The sequence below is a fragment of the Polypterus senegalus genome, chromosome 12, assembly GCF_016835505.1.
Source record: "Polypterus senegalus isolate Bchr_013 chromosome 12, ASM1683550v1, whole genome shotgun sequence".
In the NCBI taxonomy this organism is placed as follows: domain Eukaryota; kingdom Metazoa; phylum Chordata; class Cladistia; order Polypteriformes; family Polypteridae; genus Polypterus; species Polypterus senegalus.
Window position 1 is genome coordinate 13732990 of NC_053165.1, and position 23778 is coordinate 13756767.

General features: G+C 37.4%; 1 protein-coding gene across 5 annotated transcripts in view; it reads right to left on the reverse strand.

Annotated features, from left to right (window-relative positions):
* Window positions 1-23778, reverse strand: part of LOC120540460 (FERM domain-containing protein 4B-like) — a 143508-nt gene that overhangs the window by 25571 nt on the left and 94159 nt on the right. For all 5 annotated transcript variants that reach the window (XM_039771293.1, XM_039771291.1, XM_039771294.1 and 2 more), the window contains 5 exons: window positions 18705-18788; window positions 13677-13742; window positions 11990-12047; window positions 10741-10827; window positions 395-471 (listed from right to left, as the gene is read on the reverse strand). In XM_039771293.1, coding sequence (XP_039627227.1) covers window positions 395-471; window positions 10741-10827; window positions 11990-12047; window positions 13677-13742; window positions 18705-18788 — 372 coding nt within the window. The remainder of the gene's footprint in view (window positions 1-394; window positions 472-10740; window positions 10828-11989; window positions 12048-13676; window positions 13743-18704; window positions 18789-23778) is intronic.

A 23778-nucleotide genomic window follows, 5' to 3' on the forward strand; every position in this document is an offset into this window, starting at 1 on the left:
CAACTGTTAACAATATATACGGTACTCTTCTAAATAGACAAAAACATATAACACTATATTTAAGAGAGGAGAAAACAGTATTTCAATTCAAACTGAAATTGAACTTCTAGAATAATTCCTTCAAACTAATGAATGACTCTCTGCTCACCACTTTCTTTGCTTGAACTCTCACTGCTGTGTATAAAACCAAGGAAATGATCTGAGCGAAAATAGAGATTTCTCTCCTTAGAAAAATACAATTTATTGAATAAGCAAGTAGTTGGATGTGGGGAAAAATTAAATCTATTTTACATTCAGCTTACTTTCACACAGGTTTACATGCTTGTGTTACATGTACACTGCCGAGCCTCTTTGTGTGTATTATTAGTTAAATCCAAGTTCCATCTCAACTCACCTATGAGGTTCATTGACTTCAACAGCAAATTTCTTCTCACGAAAATATAAGTTCTCTAGCTGCTTCCATTGGAACAACTGTGGGTGAGGAGTAAAAGCAGCAAATTAAAAACTAAGCACAGGTTCAGCCTCATTGTGACTTTTATGATGGACATGTTTGTTGTTAATCCTCAAACATTAAAGACATGAGCATGAGAAGCGTACATTTCAATGTACAACTAACTTCACAAATGACATTCTGTACTTTAAAGACGGTTCCTCGGCAGACGTGTACGGTATATCACTATAGACTGATTGTTTCAAATACATTTTTTTTCATCTTGAAAGTATAGCTTATCATGTCCTGTATATTGCTAACATCACAGTAGGAATGAATATGGTGGAGAGAAAAGCATACTGTATATACTTAATGAGAATACAAATAAAACAGATCTTTGCAGTCCAATAAGTGTAATTATGCAACAAGTAAATTTGTGTTTCCGTACTGACCCCTACTCTCTTTTCTGTTTCTTTTTCCGGTTTCTTTGTGGTGGTGACCTACTCAAAGCTTCATGATGCTCCAACATTGATGGACTAAAAGCTAGAATTTTACATGACCATCATCATCAAGCCCTTTCGTGAGAACCCTAAATCCAAAGAGGACTGTTTCATTTATGTTAGGTAGAATTCCCAGAGGGGACTGGGCGGTCTCATGGACTGGAATCCCTACAGATTTTATTTTTTCTCCAGCCGTCTGGAGTTTTTTTATTTTTTCTGTCCCCCCTGGCCATTGAACCTTACTCTTATTCGATGTTAATTAATGTTGATTTATTTTGTTTTATAATTGTGTCTTTCATTTTTCTATTCTTTAATATGTAAAGCACTTTGAGCTACTGTTTGTATGAAAATGTGCTATAGAAATAAATGTTGTTGTTGTTGTTTATACACAGCCAAATGCAAGAGCTGTCTGTTCATTAGAATTTGCAGGACACTCTGCCCTGGACCAGTTCCCTGCCAGCAGTAAACCAAGTGCCTGTGCAGCTGGATATATACGTACCCACAAGGCTGCAGTCAGTAATCTGAATACTGGCAGACTCTGCCCCTCAGAAATTATGTGTAAAAATATACATTCCAGTACAGTGTGTTAATATAAATCACTGTGATAATACAGAACTACAAGACAAAATGTACAATAAAAAGCAGTTTCCTAATATTTACAGTAAGATGTTAAAGCAAATTGACACCTTATATTGGCTAACTAGAAAGATTACAATATGCAAGCTTTCAAGGCAACTCTGGCCCCTTCTTCAGGTAAGCTTGCATATTGTAATCTTTCTAGTTAGCCAATATAAGGTGTCAGTTTGCTTAACTTCTCACTACATCCATAATGGCTAAAACAGTACAACATCCTAGTACTACTAATATTTACAGCATAAAACAAGTGTTACATTTATAAAAACTCTTACAAAAGAGCCATGAAGTAATGCTCAGAGAATAGAAAACAAATATCTGTGAACAAACACAACTCTGCAGGCAAGCACTACGACTTGAATATCAATGTGAAATACAAATGTCAAGAATTTTCACAGAAGAGAACAAAAGCAAAGAGGAAATTAGGCAAAGCATAATACAGGATGCAGGAGGGGTGCACAAATAAAGGCACAGCATACTTTCTATCACTTTAGGGAAGAGAAGGTGCCATGATGAGGTGAAAAAAAAAAACCAATCACCCTCAAGGAGAGGCCAGTAAAATTCTTATTTGCCTATCAAACACATACATACTCACTGAAAATTTAAGAAACATCTATGGACCTCCACTTCTATCAGTTGCTGCAGATATGAATATAGCAAAGGGACAATGGCCATAATAACCAGAGTAGATCACTCCTTATGCCAGCACAAGTCTCATTTGAGTGTCAACATTCAGTAAACTGCTAATAAACGTTACTGAGGAGAGAAAATGTTTATAGGCTTATAGTAATTACCTTTTGCCTGGAAAAAAAAAATAGGCTTGCTACGAGTGACGCTGACACTGAGCGCCCAAGTTTATTTAGTATATATAAAGCATCACGGTACACCAACGAAAACAGTTTGATGAGCAAATCTGACTTGTTCACATATACCTTATTATTGGCACTAGAAAATATATGTTGCAAGCGAAAATATGCTTATTCCAATAAACAGCACCAGTTTAAAAAAATACCAAAAGTAGCGTTTTTCTATTCTGGATGATTTACAGGAGTTCACATCTTGTGAATGCCTAAGAGATCACTTCAATGGAAATGCAATGGATAAAGATGTACTCAACAAATACAGTATGTACAATTGTGTATTAGACTGAGTGTGTGAACAAGAACCCTTGCGCAGTCCAGAGGGGAGTATCATACATTTAAGAGTCATGGATGTTGAAGTAGAAAAAACAAGAGCAGCGATTCCCAAAGACAAACAGGCAAATCTTTTATCACCACATACAAACAGAAATCCGATCATTCTAGAGCCAAAAAAAAAATGAATACAGTAAGTGGCTCTGGCAGCACAGATGCACAATGATAGGCACTTTAACCTCAAGGCCGCAAAGCCATCAATCCCAATATCATACTGGACACTGTCTTGGCATTTTCTCCATGTATCTATGTGGAATTACTTCTGGGTACTTTGGTTCCCTCCACCCGCCTCCCCATATTCCAAAGTTGTGGCTGTCAGGCTAGCTTTGTAGTGATCCAATATGAATGCATGTGGGAGGGTGTGGGCATGAGTTTGGCCTTGCACTAGACTGGCATCACATCTGAAGTCCACCTTATGCCCAATGCTGTCACAGAAGGCACACCTCCTAGCAACCCTGAGCTAAGAAAGCAAGCAAGCAAGAAAACAGAACATGCCCATCAGTTCAAAAGCAGACTATCTGCAGCGAGAACTAAACTACAAAGAAGGAGATTATCAGAAGCACATTAAGGACAAAAGGAATTGTTTATCAAATGAACAGCCAGACACAGAATGAACAGGAGAAAGCAAATGTCGTTGAATCACCTTTTGAATACAATACTGCACTATAAGCTTTTCAGTCATCACTGTAGGGTTATATGGCATGATGATTGCGCAACTGTCCACAACCAAAAAAAGAAAGAGTGGTTTATTGATCCTACAGAGAAACAGATAACCCAACATGGCCTCCGTTGTGGCTGGTATCTGGAAAGTTGCCGATTCAAATCTCATTACTGTCATAAGGGATTATTTCCACCGAGCAAAACCCTTAACCTGAAAACTGCTCCAGGGACACTGGAGACCCTGCACTCTGACCCCCAAAGGTCATGTACAAGACAATGTCCCCTTGGGGATTAATAAAGTATATCAAATAAAAAAAAAAAAATACCTTGTAGCAACAAATTCTCATTTAATGTAATACTTAGTGGAGAAACCTTTGTTTGTAATGACAGCTTTAAGACACTTCCTGTACAAAGAGACCAGCTGCCTGCAGTGCTTGTGTGTGACTTTGACCCATTCTTCTAAAATGACTCTCTTTAAATACTGAAGATTCCCTAGGGGGGCCTCTCGTGAACCCTGACCTTTAGTTACTTCCAGAAATGTTGAACTGAATTTAAGTCAGGTGATTAACTTGGACATTCTAACAACTGATTTTCCTTCTCTGAAACCAATCGAGAGTTTCCCTCGCTTTATGTTCTGGATCGCTGTCCTGCTAAGAGGTACACCCATGTCTCATTCTCATCATCCTGGTGGATGACAGCAGCTTCAGTTCAAGAATCTCTCTGTACCTGGCCCCACTTTATCGCACCTTTAATTGCATGAAGTCTGCCAGTAGCAGGAGATGAGAAACAGCCCCGCACCATGATGCTTCCACGTGCAAACTTCACTGTTGGTACAGTGTTTTTCACGTAATGTGCAGTGCCATTTCTTCTCCAAACATGGTGTGTAGTAGGACAGCCAACAAGTTCAGTATCATTATTTCATAGGCTTGTCCAAATGTTATGTAGCAAACTTCAAATGAGCTTCAACATGCCTTTTCTTCAGTAGTGGAGTCTTATAGGATGAGCACAGACAGAGGCTATGCCAGTCAAGGGCACTGCCAAATGTTTTCTCTGTACCTCCCAAGTCCATCTGGAGCTCTTTTTAAAGGGTCCTTGGCTACTGGGTTACTCTTCTGACGCTCCCTGGACAATAATTTTGCGAGGTGCTCCTGTGCATGTCCAGTTGACGATGGAGTGATGTTCCTTCCACTTGTAGATAACGGCCCCAATAGCGCTTACTGAAAGATTCAGAAGTTTTGAAATACGCCTGTAACCAGTTCCATTAAGATGGACTGCAACAATCAGGTTGTGAAGGTCTTGGGAGAGCTCTTTGCTTTTGCCCATAATGAGATGTTTCACGTATGACACCTTGGTAGCAAAACACCTTTTTATAGGCCATCAATATGTACTAACTCAGCTAATATCAATTTGCACAGACAGGAGGTTGAATTACTTTCTAACTGCTACGGATTTCATCTGTTTACTTGCCTTTTGCCTTGGCGTACTGCTTTTTCTTAGTGTGTTCAATACTTTTTCCCTTTCCCTGTGTTATTCCACTTTATTATACATACAATTTATTTTTGTATAGCCCAAAATCACGCAAAAGTGCCACAATGGTCTTCAACAGGCCCTACCTTCTGAAAGCCCCCCAGCCTTGACTCTATAAGAAGACAAGAAAAAATTCCCAAAAAACACTTGAAACTCTGGGAAAGGCAGTTCAAAGAGAGACCCCTTACCAGGTAGGTTGGGCATGTAATGGGTGTCAAAAAAAGGGGTTAATACAATACAATGTACACAGAACAGAACACAAGTAATCCTCAATATAATAGGGCAATAGAAATATTACAAGTACAAAGCACAATTCAACAATAGTAACTTTATTTATGGCCTTTAATAGTGTCAGTTCTTTAAATTTGTGGATTTCTTGATTTAATATCAATGTCTGGTGAGAATTTCACGTGAACAGCCTCTAAAAATATATTTACTGGGAAAAAAAACGTTTACACACTCAATACTCATTTCCCTAACTGTACTGTTTTCATATGTGACATGGCTGTGCAGGGCTGGTAGGCTTGTAAACGTGCAACAGTGAGGACTGATCCAAGAAAGATCCAAGTTACTGCTTGTTGAAATCAAGAGTATTGAGCCTTTGGCCCTTGGTAGGAAAACGAAAATTCGCTTACGAATAGAATATTCACAATATGGATCTAAGCAAAGGAGACTCCAAAGGAGAAGGCTTAGCAATAGCTGTCAGTCACAAAGTATGCACTGCACCATTTATAACAAATACAAAGAATGTCTCTTTATACTGTAAACGTGCAAGCCCGACCTTTAAAGTATAAAACAGAAAGAATCTTTGCTTATTGAGCACGAATTTCTGGAGTAACTGGTTATTTTTTGCAGTAGTCCATACATGACTGAACCAATAACCAGTTAATGCTCACAATTTGTCAGCACACTGCTGAACTGATTAAAAGTCTGAACCGAAAGTACACACAAACAAAAAGAATAAATAAAAAATTATTCTACCCTGGCCAACAAAAGCACCTTAAAACCTATTTAGCTTTCAAGCATCACATTGTAGTCTATTAACAAAGCAAATCCTGACAACAATTAGATCAAACTGTACAACTGTGATTACTAATAAAGTATTATTCTACGAAAATGTTTACAGGCAATACACAACCTGTATTCAATGGTTATCAATACATATGGATCTCAAAGACTCACCCAACACTGCTGGTGCCAGACCGCCTTCCTTTATCCTCGTAAAATCATTAAATGAAAACTGCAGCATGCATGTACACATTTACTCCTTATAAATTAAATATAATTGAACACTTCCTCCTTGTGTCTAGTTTCTAGAGGTTAGAGGTGTGGCAATAGTTTCAGAGACTTGCCCAGCCTTCTGCCTTCTTCTAATGACATCACAGATAGTTTCCTTGTCACAAAAAAGAAAGTAGGGACAAAGTGCACTCCTTCGATACTGACACACACACACACACGTCTCTGAAATAGCAAGAGTGAAGAAATGCAATTGTTGCAGAGTATTCACTCGTCTCTAGCGTCCTTCCCCTCTTGTTTGGAAAACTGGTTCACAGAGCTCACTCTGAGAAACAAGTCAAACAGGTTAGTGTGACACGCACTCACAAGAGTCTCAGATATCTGCACAAGGCACTCTGGTCTAGAGGCGGTCACGTAACATGGAAGAATGCTGCTGAAACTTGTGCTTCTTCTTTAGGGCTGACATTTTAGATCAAATACTGCGCAACAATTTTCTTAATTGATCTTGTTTATCCACTGATCCCTAAAATGTCTCTCTATCAGCCTAAATCGACCTAATCAGTAATCACTGATCCACAAACACCCGGTGCTCAGAAGAGATTGTCTTCCTCTCGCTCATGGATAAAGCACATTTTTATTAAGCAGAAAGGCATACTTGCATTTTTCCATAAATTAAAAATAATATCATCTGTTCTAACTTGGTGATTTTCAAATTTGGTTTTGGAGCAGCCTACTGGCTGCAGGTTTTTACTTAAACCAGTATCACAATCAGTGAGTCATGCTTAAGTGATCGAATTGTTTAATATTCTGACATTTTTCTGGTCTTATTCTATTATCAAGGGTGTGGCAGTGTGACACAATTGCTTTTTTTCCCAGGGCTTGCAATCCTTAGATTTCTTTTGTTAGTGTCTTTTCAACTAACATCTCCTATTAAGTTTGGTTCTTTAACTATATCTAAACGATGACCATAAAAGAAAGGAAAAGACATGGATGCAAATAGCACTGAATGATAAAAGTGAGACTCCACTTCAGTGACTAGTTTACAAGTAAACTTTTAGCCAAAATAAGGAAAACACGGTAAAAGAAAATAATGGTATTCCTGGGCTAATGCACAAATGCTTACTCCACTCCTATACAAGCATTTAAAAGACCACTTTGGAACTTCTGCATTAACACAATAAAGTGGTCACTGAGAAATAAAAACACATCAAGTTAATTAAAGTAGGAGTCAAATTAATGTTGGCTGGAAAGAGTCACCATTATAGAGACAGCACAGCATCAGAACCGAGAAATAATTAATTAATAATTAATAAATCCGCAAAATGTCATAGCTGAGTTAGTAAATCTGAGGTTAAAAATTACAAGTGGGGCAAGACGACTTACTTTTGTTCTATCAGGCACATGTCCAGTTTGTCTCTACTTTGGAAATATTTATTCATTGTTGTTTACGGGAAAGCTTCCTGCTTTGCGGCTAAGACCGTCTGGATGGGCTTTGGCCCCACCCAACCCTGAACCAGATCAAGTGGGTCTGACAATGTTATGTTATTTTAAACTCTTCATTGATATAAGAATCATTTGTTACAGTTTTCAGGACTCATTTTGTAAATCACCAATACTGCCACGTTGGGCTCCAACTCCCCAAGGACCAAACGCGCACTGAACGCATTGTTATTATATGTCCATAAGAATACATTTATCATAGTTTACAACATGTTTTTTGTCAACATTATCACTGGGAAATAAAAAAAAAAACATGCTTATTTAAGTTTGACATCGGTCAGGGGAAGTTTCAGTAAACAAAGAGATTCTGAGACAATAAGAATTTTCTTGCCAAACTGTGCGTCAACATCTTGCGCAAGTAATAGTTGAAGATGACAGGATTAAAAAAAAACAGCTGGAGAGGAGCTCATGGTCAGTCACTGCATCAGGCAGCCCTGTTTCTGTCGTCATGGTGTTTGTATGTAACTTTTATTAGGGCATCCCACAGTCCAAAGACATGCAGGTAAGGTGGATTGGCGATTCTAAATTGTCCCTAGTGTGTGCTTGGTGTGTATGTGTGCCCTGCCAGAGGGTTGTCTCCTGTCTTGTGCCCTGTGTTGGCTGGGATGGGCTCCAGCAGACCCCCCGTGACCCTGTACTTAGAATATAGCGGGTTGGATAATGGATGGATGGATACTGTATATTTTAGCAGGGTATGTATTTTGGTCTAGCATCTAGGCGGAGTGGTGGCTCTGAGGCGAGGGATCTGCACTTGCAATCAGAAGGTTGCCGGTTCAAATCCCGTAAATGCCAAAAGGGACTCCGCTCTGTTGGGCTCTTGAGCAAGGCCCTTAACCTGCAACTGCTGAGCGCTTTGAGTAGTGAAAAAAGCACTATATAAATGCAAAGAATTATTACTATTATTAACATTATTTTTTTAAATAATTCTGTACTGCCCAACATCCACGTAGGGTGACTGAATAATAGTAGTTTTCATTAGGAAGAGTTTCCATTACTCCTACATGAGGGAATGCAATAACTCAAAAGGCAGGCATTTAGCAAGTAGACTGTGAAACAAAACCAGAGCAGTGAAATATCGCTCTTTCAGTCCAATAGGGTTTCTCAGATAAAACTGTGGGGCATCTAAGGTCAACTAATAAAAATAGCATACAGACGGAAGGAAGCAGTCTGCTCTGTGGTGTTTTTCTATCATACGTCTAATGACAATTCAGAACTTTCCATGGAAGTGGCAGAGCTTTAGGGACACTGCAGTGGGACAGTAAGTTCCTGCCAAGTTCACATACGCTAGAGACAGACAGAGATTTGGGAGATCACTTAAATTCAAAATTGTCAAACAAAACCAAAGTCATAATGATAATCCAAACAAAATATAAACTTGACAAAAAAATAACCTGAACGGAAAGTCAGTCCTTCATTTTCCAGCAATGTTCATACTCGTATCTCACCACATGACAATTCTACGAGTACATAAGGTGCCTTACAACACAGCATTGTAGTAAACATACTCTCTAAAATAGTGTCAAAGTTGAAGACAAGCACACAAAATGGCGGTGATCACCAAATAACAGAGAAAATTTAAAAAAACAACAAAAACACAAAGGAAGTGTTACTTATTCAGTCCCGACAGTAAAGTTTAAAAAAGGCATACAAAATCCCTCAAGATGTACAAGAGAAAGAAAAATTAAACTTGTGTCTATTTCAAGCAAAAAAAGAGAAACACACACACACATATTTAAGCTTCTTGCGAAAGGGGCAGCGAAAAAACATGGAAGGATACGCACAATTAACAGAATCAAACAAAAGGCAACATGTCTAGCCCTGAACAGCAAGTCTTCTTGCTAATACACTTAAAGGAGAAAAGAACAGAAAAATCAGTGCGACTGGGTGCATCTCTTGCTGTCAACATGACAGGAACTGCTTTTTTCCTTTTTAAATTAAACACGCTGAAGTGAAGTTTTTTTTTTTTTAGTTAAGGGTAAAATATAAATAATCAATCCATGAGACTTAAATTGAAACACGGAGATCTCAGACCACAGCATCAATTCATAAAAACCCATGAATGATGGAGAAGTCATGCTTAAAAAGTAATCAACACCAAGTGTCACAGATCCAAAGATAATAACTACTTCTAAAACTAGCATTAAATCTAAATATACTGAATGAAAAAAAAAATCACCAGTTTACTTGGAATTGAAATGAATGTTAAAAAATGTGTAAATCCTGAAAACACAGGCACCACATTAAAGTGTAATATATCCTTTTAATGACAGACTTAACAGACAAACCACTTTTAAGTTATTTTTTTTTTTAACAACAGCAAAAATAAACCTGATGCATTCCATGAGTAGGAAAGTATGGTGCAATTACACAACATAACTTAACATTATCCAACCCACATAACCTAATTCAGGATTGTTGGGCCCGGAGCCTATCCTGCCAGCACTTGGAGACAGAAAAGCCTAAAAACCGCTCTAAAACTGCCTGCCACTCGCCCACACTGAAACCAACAAAGGGGCTCGGTTGAAAAGGTGGGTTGTTGGAGGTGGACTAGGTCTTACTTGTGCCTGCAAGGAGGGAGAAGAGGCATTACTGCACGTGATTAGCCCCACATACCGGAGTTTCAGTATTGACTAGACCCCCCTGCTGCCTCCCAGACGTGCATGTTTGATGACCCGCCTCTTCCTCTCCCACAGCTATAAAAAGTCACCACCTCTGCTCTGCATTCAGTCCTGTCTTGCGACTCAGTCATTTTTGACTGCTCGGCAGAGTATGGCACATCTTGTCCCTTGCAGTGACTCTACTATATATTCCACACCTTTATCATTGTTCTTAGCTTTCTTTACACTAGGAACACAACTGTTGTGAGGCAGCACCACAACAATGAGTTTTTCAGGAAGAATTTCTACTAGTTAGTGAAATAACAGCAATGAACTTTATGATTTAAAATTTGCTTGAGGCTCTGAAAATTCATGACTGGTGACCACTGAGCGGTATAAGAAATGCAAGCAAGCCATTTTGACTCCAAATGCATAGTTCGACATACATTTGGGGGTTTCTTTACCTTTCTTGGTTTAACTTTGTCTTGTAAGTCATACTGCCCAATTCCTTTGTAACTAATTCCAAGCCACCATGGTATCCCTTGTTTGTCCTGTAGATTGGAAAAATACGAAATTTATTAGTGTATTGATATTCCATTAATTTTCTAATGGCTTGCAGTTACTGTAATGCTGCATATAAAAGCCAACATTTGGAAATTTCCACAACGGTAGATACTCTCATAGCTCCAAACAACGTGCTGCTTTGAAACAGAGCCATCATACTATAGATTATTATGTTAATAGCAGTGCAGTTTCACAGAAATGTGCAACTGGCAGAGTTGATAAAAACAGCCTACTTCATTGCTTAAAAAAATGTTTTTTCAGACAATGATGTGTCAATGAGTAAATGAAAATATTATATATCTGAACAGTATTGGTAAGAATAAGATGCAGTCTGCAATTCTGAAAATATAAATGGTTGGCATTATTACTGTAGTTAATGGCCTTGCCCATTTTAGGTCTAATTCTAGATGAGTCTGCAGACATAATCACTTCTTTGAGATGTTTTAGAAACAAAACAACAAAAAACATTTTTATAGAACTTCTAAAATTGAGGGAAAAATCCGAGATAAAGTAATATTTAAAGAAAAAAAATCTCATTCAATCTCACACCAACAAATAGCAGATACAATACTTAGCAAAATGACGCTGATTAGAAAAGTTTTGTTATAAAAGCTGACTTAAATTGAAGTATCCTGAATAACCTCTGTGTTGATTATTTTTCATCTAGGACTGATTATGAGGCCTGGGTTTTGACTGAAACAGCATTCATTACGTATTTCAGTTTCAGCAGTGAAAATGTCAATGAATATACTTAATATGTGATAGTGTTAAGATTAATTAGACAGTATTTCATTATTTCTTCTAAAAGCCATATTTAAATTACCCTCCATTCAGGTTTTAAAAATCCCCCCCTTTTGTCATTACATTGGGAATATACCTCACATGATTTGAAATAGGTTAGGAAAAATCATCCATTTGCTGAAGTCCCAAAAGTCTGTAACAATTCAGTCCAAGTGGTGATCTCAGAAGGCAATACATGATATAAAAAGAGTACCACCTTCTTAAAAAACAACTTGAATGAGGAGAGCAGTATCGCGGGGGAATCATATGCCTACATATTTAATAATTACACATCACCACGCCTTTATAAAGATGATGGGAAAATTATTTTATTTATTCATGTATAAAGAAACGTTCATATAAGCTTACCTTGACTTCAAAATAGTGAACACCATAAGTAGGAAGAGATTCTACCAGAGTCAAATATCTTCAAAAAATTAAAAAAAAAAAAAAAACAAAAAAACACATTACTCCCAAAATGTACATATCTGAATTTTGTTCTTTTTAAATATGAATTTACATTTCTACTGCAAACTGACTTTATTATTATGTTATTCCTTGAGATGTTCATGTGACTCCAGTGAAACACACCCTGAATATTTAATTTGCAATTTGTCTTTTTATAGTTTACCGCGCAGTCTCTTTTTAATCAAACAATTATTAGGAAAATATAGAGTGAACGACTATCGAAAATGATTTTAGAAATATCAGATGCAGTGGATAGCTCCTAAATCTAAACCAAAATAATCCCGTTCAGTTCCAGCTTTCATCTCACTGTGCGGTTCTAAGCAAACCATTTAAGCAGCTTGTGCTCCAACTGTAAAACAGTGTCCAGAATGTGTAGGCTGTGCTGGATAAAGACATCAGACAAATATACTATGGCAGCAATGAAGATATGCATTAGAGCTTACTTTTAAACTTTCATATCAGTTTATTTATGAAGCACGTTATTGCCATTTTCTCTTTATACATGTTCTAGAGTTGGGGTGGTGTGTTATTTCTTTAGTGAGCACCCAGATTACATGAAATGTAATATGAAATTAAATAGCTATTCAGGTTATTGCCTGTGAAACTGAACAGGTATTTGGGTAGGTGCTTTGAAAACAAAATGACTTAAAATCCAGATTAAAGAGCAAGTGTGAAAGGAGTGTAAGTGATGCCATCACTTGTGACAGAATTTGTATCCCCAGTTCAGTTATACCAGTGGTTTTCAGCCTAAATCCTAGGGCCCTCATGAGGCTGCTGGATTATGTTCCAATCAACATATCTTTTTAACTTGACTCGAATAATTATTAAGCAAGATGTGGTTATTTCCCAGGTTATATGTTCAATTCAGAAATGACAAACCTAAGTTTGGCAAAGTTTTATTAGAATGAACCAAACCGTTTATGTATTTGCAACGGGGATCATTTGTTTTTCTTCAATAAAGATGGTTTTTAAGATTTTCATCATCACGATGTTTATTGTGCTTTTTCAGCTGTTCTGTTTATTTAATAAATGCTTTACTACTGAGCATGTAAATGGGTCTGACACTGAAGTAGTTGTAGCCTTTTGGAATTCAGTGCTGTTTTGCCCAGGTGTCTGCGCTGCTTGCTGTTAATTGTAATTATTAGGATACAATGTGCAAACTACACACAAAAAGGCAAATTAATAGGAAAACAACAAAAGAAGGGTAAGCACTTAAAGCTATAGCAAACACCTGAATATCTCTATGTGTATTTTATAAAGGTTAATATCATACTGCTGTACCTTTCAGAATTAAAAAAAAAAAAAAAAACATCAGTTAAAGGTAAAATGCCACACCGATTATAAAACCTGCAGCTACATGGGGTCCCCAGGCCCAAGTTTGAGAACCACTTACTTGTACTATTCAGACAGATATAAAAAAAAGTGCTTAGGCCTTCTCACTTCTATCTTTCCTTACATCTCACTAGCTCAGTAACAAGCAAGATTTCTCATTTTCAGTCTGTCAACATAAATCCAAGCTGTGTAATAATTTAGTAATTGACCTGTATCGAAAAGTTCTGGATTCAAAGTACTCCAAAAGTGTACTTACTGCACAATCGCTTGTCCTCTGGTGATACCCTTCAGCTTTTTGTAGTACTCAATCACTTTGTCCTCACTAAAGAAACAATCACAAGATAAAAACAAAAGCAAAAAGATGTTAAATAAATGGCAACTGTGCAAGCACAGGAGGTCTGTGACTAAAGTCAGTTTCTAATCAGGGAAAGCCACTTGGCTGCCAAGACAGCCGGCCTGCTTCTTGATAGCTGTCCCATACTTAGCCTCCTGACCGTCTCATGTGAATAAAGCACAGAAGTAGCTGAGAAGTCGGGCCACTGTATGCTGAATTTTCACAGAAATTGTGCTCTACGACCAAGTGTACATTATACATTAATTCTAACCAAATTTACATTACTTTTCTGGCATACTTATACATAAAAGCTGCTTTAATAAATACATTACAACTTTCTTACAAAGATATGTATTTAACAACAAAAAAAAAAAATCACAAAACATATTTATACAAATAATTTTTTTTTTTAGAAAACATTCAAAAATCACATTGCCCTTCCATTTGCTGACCTAGGAGCATATTTGCCACCTTCCCTCACAGGCATTTTGGTTCCTCCCTTATTTATCCTCTTTCCTTTGTTATTCCTCACATGTTTGTTTTATCCTTTAGCTTTAAAACATTTCTAATTGTTTCGCTTTTCGTTAATTTTGTTTGATTCAATGAACAATCAGAAAAACAATGACATTGCATACAAGATGTGCGATTGTGTCTGGAAACATATGTACATTTTCTTTCTATTAAAACAGGAATATTTTTCTTTGCAATTGTAAACCTGGGAGCATTTCGGAGACATCCAGCTGCTTTAGTAAGAGGCGTTACGGTGGAAGATGACACGTGGGGGTCTAGAAAATCTAAAGGTGGTTTTAGAGGGCGACATCCAACATCTTGTGTATTTTTGGCTTACTTTTTATGTTAGGTCTCATTTTTAATGGCTCAAATGGAAATCCTGCTCAGTTGTCTCTGAGGCAATTGCTGTGACTTGATTATGGAGTAACTGAGCTCACATCTTCTTTGATCGACCTGGGAGCCCCCCACACCTCATCCAGTATGGTTGTAAACATCCAGAAAGATATTTGTATTTGATTACAATATGAGAGAGAGAGAGAGATAGCACAGCATGATATTGAATTGATAAGGACAGACACATCTTTGCACTTTCAGACATAGATGAAAATGTCTGGCTTATCAAACAAGATAAGATTTGCACAGAGCACTCAGTTGTTGCTGCTGTCTGTTTTTCTTGCTTAGAGAGGTTGGCAGACATGATATGCTGCACTGCATGTCTAGCTCTGCCTTCCTCCATTACCCTAGCTATCATATCATTTTGGCAGCTATCTTAAAAACTGTAATTTTTCCCTGATGTTTACAAAAAAAGACAGTCCCTTACTGCTACCATGGCTGCTGCTATTGGACTCTCTGGCTAGATGGGCTCTGAGAGGGGTACAGAATAAGGTCTATCACTGTTTGAAGTTAGTACCGGTGCCGAAAAAGTAGAGAAGCTTGTGCTTTCAAAATCTATCCATGTGCTTCTTATGGTGGCATGGCTTCAGTATGTGAAAACTGAATAGAAAATATAGGTAATCAGAGAAACGTTAGCAGAGGTAGCAGGCTCATATACCAAGCAAGGTATTTAATCTTTCATCATAAAAAATGCCTCTGTGAATGAAATGTAGGACCTATTTAAATAAAAATAAAATCTCTACATCTCCACTACTGTACAGAACTCTACCTTTATGAACAAACAGAACTGCGACAATCAGGGAACACAATTTAAGTACCACAAACAAAGCAGCAGGATATTTATGGACACTCTATATGTAGATGTATATAAATCAAGAGTTACAATATCGAAGCAGCTCTCATGACAGTTCACCCATGCTGATGTAGTCACTGAGTGGCAAGAGTGGCCTTTCATGACAACTATGGAAAGAATGAAAACAACTTACAAAAGGCCCACATACAATGCCCTCACAACAATAGAGCTAAACTGGTCTCAACTGATTTGCTCCTGACTGATGATGCAACATACCCATCACTTCAAGATCATAGCTTAAATAAACCAGTTGGGAAACTGTTGCAGGAAGTGTCAAATTATTAATTTTAGGACATTTTAAAGTTTAAAGGAAAGTTTTTTTCATGCCATTCCAAAATGCACATAAACTAAGGGGTAGGAATATTTTACATAATATTAAATGCACCCAGAACATCTGGTTCTGACATTTATTTCTTCCACAATACCAGACAGGGTGGGGTATCACCTTTTTTTTTTTAACACTTTATTTAATACTTCACCAGGCTATATAAAATTCATCTTTTGTATTGGCGCTTCATTGAGTACAGTTTCAGAAAAAGTACAGCTACAACTGTAATAAGATAAAAAAAAAAATAGATTTATATACATAAACACTCATAATTCATCTCAATGATTAACATATGATATGGGTAACCTCTAGTAGGTTTCGGCTGGCTAGCTACTGCCAGGATCGCCTTTGGCTTGAAGACTCTACCACAGCAAAAATGTGTTTAGAAAATTGAGAGACTAAATGTCTTTTCACAATAAATGTGTAAAATAAACATAGTGTGTAAAAGTATTTTTTTCTACTAGCCAACCCGCGGTGTACCATACGCCGTATAATCAGGCCGGCTTTTTAATGATTTTTAAGCACAGGAGAAAATTAACATTCAAAAATCGGTAATGTAATAAATCAGCAAGAAAAGCAACATTATAACAATGCACAGAACGAACCAACACACAATCGTCCGTGACTGAAAACTGGCGGACCGCCATCGCGCCTCAGTTTACTATGGTGCACGCGGTCATGCGTCGTAACCGAAAACGGTTTTTAAAGACTGCTTACTTCATTGTGTTTTAACCTCAGTTGTAAAGGATTGTTTTAAGGATCCCATGGGATACCCCTCGCAAACCGTTTTACACGCTGCATATGGCGATTCCCCTCCGCGAGAAACATGCCTGTATGAACAGTCAACGTGGCTTGGAGGTGCATGTGGCTGCTATGACAGACGAATATATATGACGACGTTTTTTTCTGTGTCATTCCATCCGAGTTGGTGGGCGTGGCTCTGTGAGTTGTCGTTGTATCCAATGGTCTTGAAGTTGGTGGGCATGGCTCCTTCCTGCGTGCGCCATAGGTGTCTTACTTGTCGGCGGCTTAGTGAATCCACGCCCCTTCCGGCGTGCTTTCCATGGGTGTCTTGCCTTAGTGAATATTATATATATATATATATATATATATATATATATATATATATATATATATATATATATATATATATATATATATAGAGTTTCAAGCTATAAAGCTTCTGGGTCAATTTGTTTTTAAATGCTGATTCTGGAAGAACACCATGATTTGTTTAATTGTGGAATTATAATACAAAAATATAATTACGCTTTGTATTTTTCAGGGTACAAGTCAATTTATGGCTAGCAGTGTATTACATTTCCAGGGCTTATGCCTATACAAATGATTTCAATAGCAAATCTTGCTTATATTCTGTTATGTTTGCCATTTGTCATGTCACTGAATGTCTGGTGTCTTGTCTGGGGTAGGCTCCTGCCTTGCACCAACCCAGCAGAAACAGCCTATAGTGACACCGAGCTGAATTAAGTCGGTATGAGAATGTAATTAAATTAAGTAGTAAAACATTGTTATTTAGTTTGAATTACATGTATTTCTTCAGTTTTACAACCATTTTGGGAAATAAAAAAGGCAATTAAAAGCAAAGCTTTAGATTAATTATTGCATACATTTTTAACAATATCCGGCCTACTGTCAATCTGCTTTGTGATCGAGTGATATGTATTGTACTGCAGATAATATTTGCTGTGACAGCTGCTACATTAAAGTAGGTATGACTGACTTTTAAATACAAGCAAGATGTTAAAGACCAACTGGTAATTAATGCCTGTTATTGGAGTATGATGTGAAGGTATAATAACTTCCGCGCCATTCCATGTAATTTAACACTAACCTATACTTATCTGCTGTCTGCTAATAATTTACTTACACCTTAGCATTCACCAGAAAAAGCCTAATAAAACACTTTTAGTACTATTCATTAATTACTTTTCACTAAGGAAGAATTCAGATTATTGATAAAAATGACTGCTGCCTTGAATTCTCAGTATCAAAAATAGCTGACAGCACTTAATGTCCACCACACCCTATACTTATATTCATCTCAAGACTGTGACAAATTTGTCTGCTCAGGTATTGTCTGCACTTTGTGTCTTTTCAAACATGCTGCCTTTCACCTCCCAAACACACTATTAAGCATGTTTTAAAAGTCTTTCACCACTAGCCCGTCTGCCTCATAATGTTGTTGGAGACCACTAATACCCACACAAGCAAAAACTGGAAAAGAATAAATGTGTAATTTAATGATTTTCTCCCAGTGTTAAAAATTAATTACTGGTTAGGAGCAGAGGTTTAAAAGGTTTGCTCATATAGTGAGTACAAATTATGATCTTGTGGTATGAAAAATACGGTAAATATTTATTTAGATATGCCCTGTCAGATGGGTTACATGTCAAAGAGCAAAAATCACAAAGTCTCTATTTTATATTAACATCTTAAATACTGGAGAACATCACTCCTTCCATTTACAAATACAATATAGGAAGGAGCTTTTAGCTGAAGAATTCACAATGAGAGTTTAGAATTCACAATAAGAGTTTAACAGTCGGACAGCCTGACACTTAAAGACTCAAAATCAAAAATATGCGTTCCTAAAATTGTTTTCACTTTTCAGTGTGGAATAAACACTTCTTTTCTCTTTTGTCTCTATAAGCTCAGATTGCTCTGCTGTATTAACTGGGGCTCTCCAGCAGCACAGACAATCTGTGGTATGCTGCCAGGGTTTTATATTCTCAACTAACCAAACACCCAGAAGACACCACATACAAATATACTGTACAGAATTCTACAGAATTCTAAAATTACAGAAACAAAGCAAACTAACAAATGTTTAAAGTGAGCTACTTACCAATAAGCAAGTGAAGGATGCTCTTTAAGAACCCTTGTTGGCACAGCTGGCAACTTCTGAAGCTCTGATCTTGCACTTTCATCACTACAAGAAAACAGAGGCATTGTAGAAAATTAAGTATAATCTTATATTGAAACAAATACTGTACAGTAGACATTAACATCATTTAGGAATCCGCAATATAGCATGAACTGTGCTCAGATGTGCAAACAAGAAACAATTTTTTTCACCTACTTAGGTGATAAAGAGGAAATGTATCCCACAATACCTAGCTGCCATTCACACAAATGTAAATACAAAAAACCTGGAAGAAGCTGCAAGTTCTCCTTCATAATTGCAGCACAGATCTCAGAATGAATCAAACAGAGGTGTATCCTTTTATATTTAATTTGCTATTTCACACAAATTCTGTTGAATGAAATAGAAGGTAATTATGGTAGGTTACCCTTGTGGAATAATAAGAGCACAAGCTCAGAAATGGGGGCCTTGTAGTTTATCTGGCTTTTTGGGTTAGGTGCTATCCAAGCTCTAGCATATAACCAGTCACTTCATAAGAGGCAAGACTGTTGTTTCAATTCTACCATACCACCGGGCGTACAGGTCACCATTTCTCTGCATCCTAATGGAAAAAAAACCCAATCCTCTTTCATTCTACAATGGTCTTTCTCCTCGAGCACCCACTAGTCTCACTGATAAACAGATCAAAATAAAGATGGACCTGTGTCAATAGTCTATTTAATTTACTGAGTGTAACAGACAGAGAGATGTGGTGAACTTAGAACAGATCAATGGCATAATCGCAGTTTTAAGGCACAGTGCTCAGACAACAGCAAACACATAAATGCTTTCCAGATTTAACTGATGCTCTCTGTCTTTATCAGTGTGACAGTTTACCACTTTGCTTCACCTTTTTTCTTTTATATAAACGCGCCTACGTGATACCTAACCTATGTAAGAGTGAAATTCACAATGTGGAAGGCATGGGCTTGGTAAGAATTAGTTTTGAAGGAATATATGTGGTAGCTACAGCAGAGGCACCACCCAAAGCACTGCCAAATGAGGACTCAGATCAGGTTAGGCAGGTGTTGTTGCAGTCATAAGCCTCAGGCCTTCCATGATGGACTCAAGCTGTAATCAGTGGACGTGCAGGGTGGGTGCGCGACTTGTAAAATGATGGAGTACTGCTGTGGGTGTGGGCATGCCCTGTGATGGGCATTCATTCATTCACACTAGGGTTACTTCCTAAATTTGTTCCTGAAAATATTGTTATGTTAACTTTGAAGAAGAAAAAAAAAATGGATAAATGCTAAAGACATCAGTTTAGTTCTTTATGTATTTACTCACTGTTGCTAACTAGCATATACTGCCATCTTCTGTGTTTAAAAGAAATGATGCCACCACTGCAGGCACTCTTCTTGTGCTTACCATGGACCACAGGCTTGCATGCATCGCATCTCATATATCACTTTACAGTGGTCATTTGTTCAAGTAAAAAAAGATATGTGTTTAGACTCTTACGATCTTTTGAGAGATCCCAATTTCACCTTTGTGACATTTCTTTAACTAAACTACAGTATTTTGTTACAAGGGACGTTCAAAAAATGTCTGCACTTTTATATTTTCATTGGAAGTGATGAAGGAGGGAGGAGTAGTGATTAGTCATGTCTTAGAGTGTCATGTGACGAGTTCTGTCTGGCAAGCCGGCTGCCCTTGCAGTTTAGTGTAAGAGTTGTCACCCTGTGGTGAAGATGGCTGTGAAACTTACAAAGAGGAACAGCGTTCTGTCATACACTTCTTCTGGGCAGATGGTGTGCCGGGAGCACAAATTCATCTCCGCATGTATGCTCAGTACGGGGATAAAGTTCTCTCTCGTAGAGTCGTCTATGAGTGCATTGAAATGTTCCAAAATGGCCGTACTAGTGCGACGGATGCAGAGCACTCCGGACATCCAGCTTTAACGGGAAGAAGATTTTCATGTGATGATGATGTGAAAGCAGAGGTGCATCAGTGGCTACGCGCTCAATCAAAATCATTTTTTGCTGATGGCATTAAAAAGTTGGTGCAACGCTGGGAAAATTCCATTGCAAAGAAAGGTGACTATGTAGAAAAGTGATGTCATTTGTTTTTGAAATTTGTAATAAATAGTTAAAAAAAAAAAAAAAAAAAAAGTGCAGAAACGTTTTGAACGTCCCTCGTAGTTTATTTTCGTCTATGAGGTGTCCATCCCTAAATATGAATGGGGGAAATAATACTGCAGGCAGCAAGCTAAAATGTCAAACTCATTACAGTAGCAAGCTGCTCTATTATAATATCATGCCATGATCTAATCCTTTTCTTTCTGGATCTGCTTATCCCGGACAGGAATATAAGAAGTTAGAGCCTACTCTGGCAGGATCAGGTACATGTCAGGAAATGGGCACCCGCCTACACCAAGACACTTACTCATACACTCATACCAGTTTGCAAATGACATTTAACCTATTGAACATGCAAGTTCAACAAAGAAATCATCCCAGCCAAAAACTGTTTATTAACATCAAGCAAAGAAATTAAGTTCTCAATCCCAAGATCACTAAATGGGGGAAATAATACGATTTAGATTATTTCCATTACATTTACATTATATGGGTCTCCGAGTTACTATTTCTATTCAGTGCCTTATGCAAAATGTTTCTTTATAGCTTTTACTATTAAAACGTCTTGGAGCACCGCTCCTCACCTACACGCATACATATGAATACGCATGGATAGACTTAATCAGTTTAGTAGTTTTCAGCTTGACCCTCTTAACATCTTTTCCTCAGGCCTGTCCTTACTCCAAGAAATAACTTTTAGTTAAAGAAAGTATTGTAATAAACTGCTGAGAAAAGAATCAACTGGGATATGAGACACAATCAATGAAGGCAGAATGACTGAAGAGACTGGAAATAGCAAACAGAATGTGAAGTGAAAAATATCAAGCCATATTTTCACTAGCAGCACTTCTGATGTGCAACAATGACCATGAGGAATGCTTTCTGATGTAATTAAAGCAAGCGTAATGCTTTCCAATGGCTAAATGCATCCAGGTTCAAAATGAACTTAAGACTTGGCCAGCATCAGAACATACATTAAAAGTGACATTGACTGTTCAAATATGGTAACCCACTGGAAAGCATTAAATGCTAAAGAGCTGCTTAGTCAAGATAACAACCAGGACATGACAAATTATATTTACTTTCACCGCTAAGAAAAACATGGTGCAGACACGGTAAAGCAGCAACTTAAAGAGAATTGTACACGACTCTCAAGTCAATTCAGGGGAATTCTGCAATCAATTTGACTTAAAGAAGCTGATTTGAGAAAGGTGATCTAGCAAGACTGTGTGATTTGCCAACACCTATTAGTAGTCATAATCCCTGAAATAAAAAAACAGATTAAAAAAAATATTTTTTTAGAGCATTGAACTGAAAGCAGAGCTATAAAAACACAATGCAGGCACTTAATAAGACACAGGAAAGTTGTTTCATAAGAGTTTATTGGTATGTATGTAGTCGGTCATAGAAAAAAGTAGTACTGTACATGTTTATCAAGTTTGGCAAGGTCTAAAGGTGGTTCTTGGGTGGCTGGTGTCTGCCATATCCCAAGGCTCACTGCAAGCCTAGACGTCTGTAAATTTAAGAAGCACAAAAAGTATGTATAATATCTTTAGGGAAGCATACACTTGAGAAAAAGAAATTTAGTGTCTGTGACCATGGGGAGAAACTATTCTTTACAGGCTGCCAAGTGATTTAATAGATAACCCAAAAAGATCTTCACTCGGTGATGTGCTCAAACATGCACAACACAAGAAACAATGAGATAATTCAGACTTACACTCATTAACTGTCAATAGATGTATCTGCCTGGTATTCAGTGTGAATAATATTTAGTTGTTGTGTATGAGCAAGTCTGAAAACTTGCCCATGTGTTTTGCAGCTGTCCAAATTAATTTGCTTCTTTCCGTTTAATCATCACTGCAAAACTAAACAACAAAGCTTATTTCTTCATTCTTGAATCCTCACATCCACTCTCTCAATTGCTTGGCTTGTTTGCCTTTATTTAACACAATAAACAATAATACAAAAATCTGCATTAGCATAAGCCTGACTAATTCAATTAGGGTGTTAATAAGAGATTTAATGATTTACTTCAAGAGGTAAAAGAACACAACAAACATGAGGAGTTGCATCAAATATTTTAAATATTACTGCGAAATGTGTGTTGGAGTTTAAATGTTTACATACTCTAGGCTGCAATAGAAACTTTTGCCCCTCTGACAGAGGTCCACAGAGGTCTAGATCCCTAATAAAGGATAAAAAAAAAAGATACTTGTAACCACGGACCTTAAAATAGTCTAATATGATACCTCACATGCATTTGTTTGAAATATGTTGGTTTTAACGTTCTGGGGGTGGCTCTTACAGGGCCAAGACCACAGGTGAAGAATCAGATATCAGAAATATTATATTTGTGATCAGCAACCTTGGAATAGAATAAAACGACACTCCACATGACTATATTACACATCCTCATTTTTTTCTTAAAGTTTTGTGAAAAGGAGTAAATTTGATCCCTTATTAGTGTTGAGCCCCCTGGGGTCAGTTATGTGGCACATAGAACTTGAATTCAAGTCCTTCTGATGATTTTTCCTGACTACACTTATTTGGTTTGAATGTTATCATATTCATGACCAGCAAACTTGAAATAGCATAAAACGGCACTTTACCGATTCCCCTTTTTTCTGAAGTTTTGTGAAAAGGAGTAACTTTGACCTCTCATATCTGTTGATGCGCCATGCACAACTTCAAGTCCTTCTGTTCGTTTTTACTGAAGACGCTTATTGGTTTACTATATACTAACATAAGGGTGTAATGTCCTTCACGAAATGCAGTCGTAAAATGTCCTAAAAATGTTTTCTTTTTCAGGCCCGGAGGACCAAGAATTAAAGAGAACCCCAAAACACTCAATGCACATAACTAGACATCAAGACAAGTCAACAGTATATCACATGCAGGGGGATTTCTTGTACTGGTCTGTCAGGGGGCACTAGGCA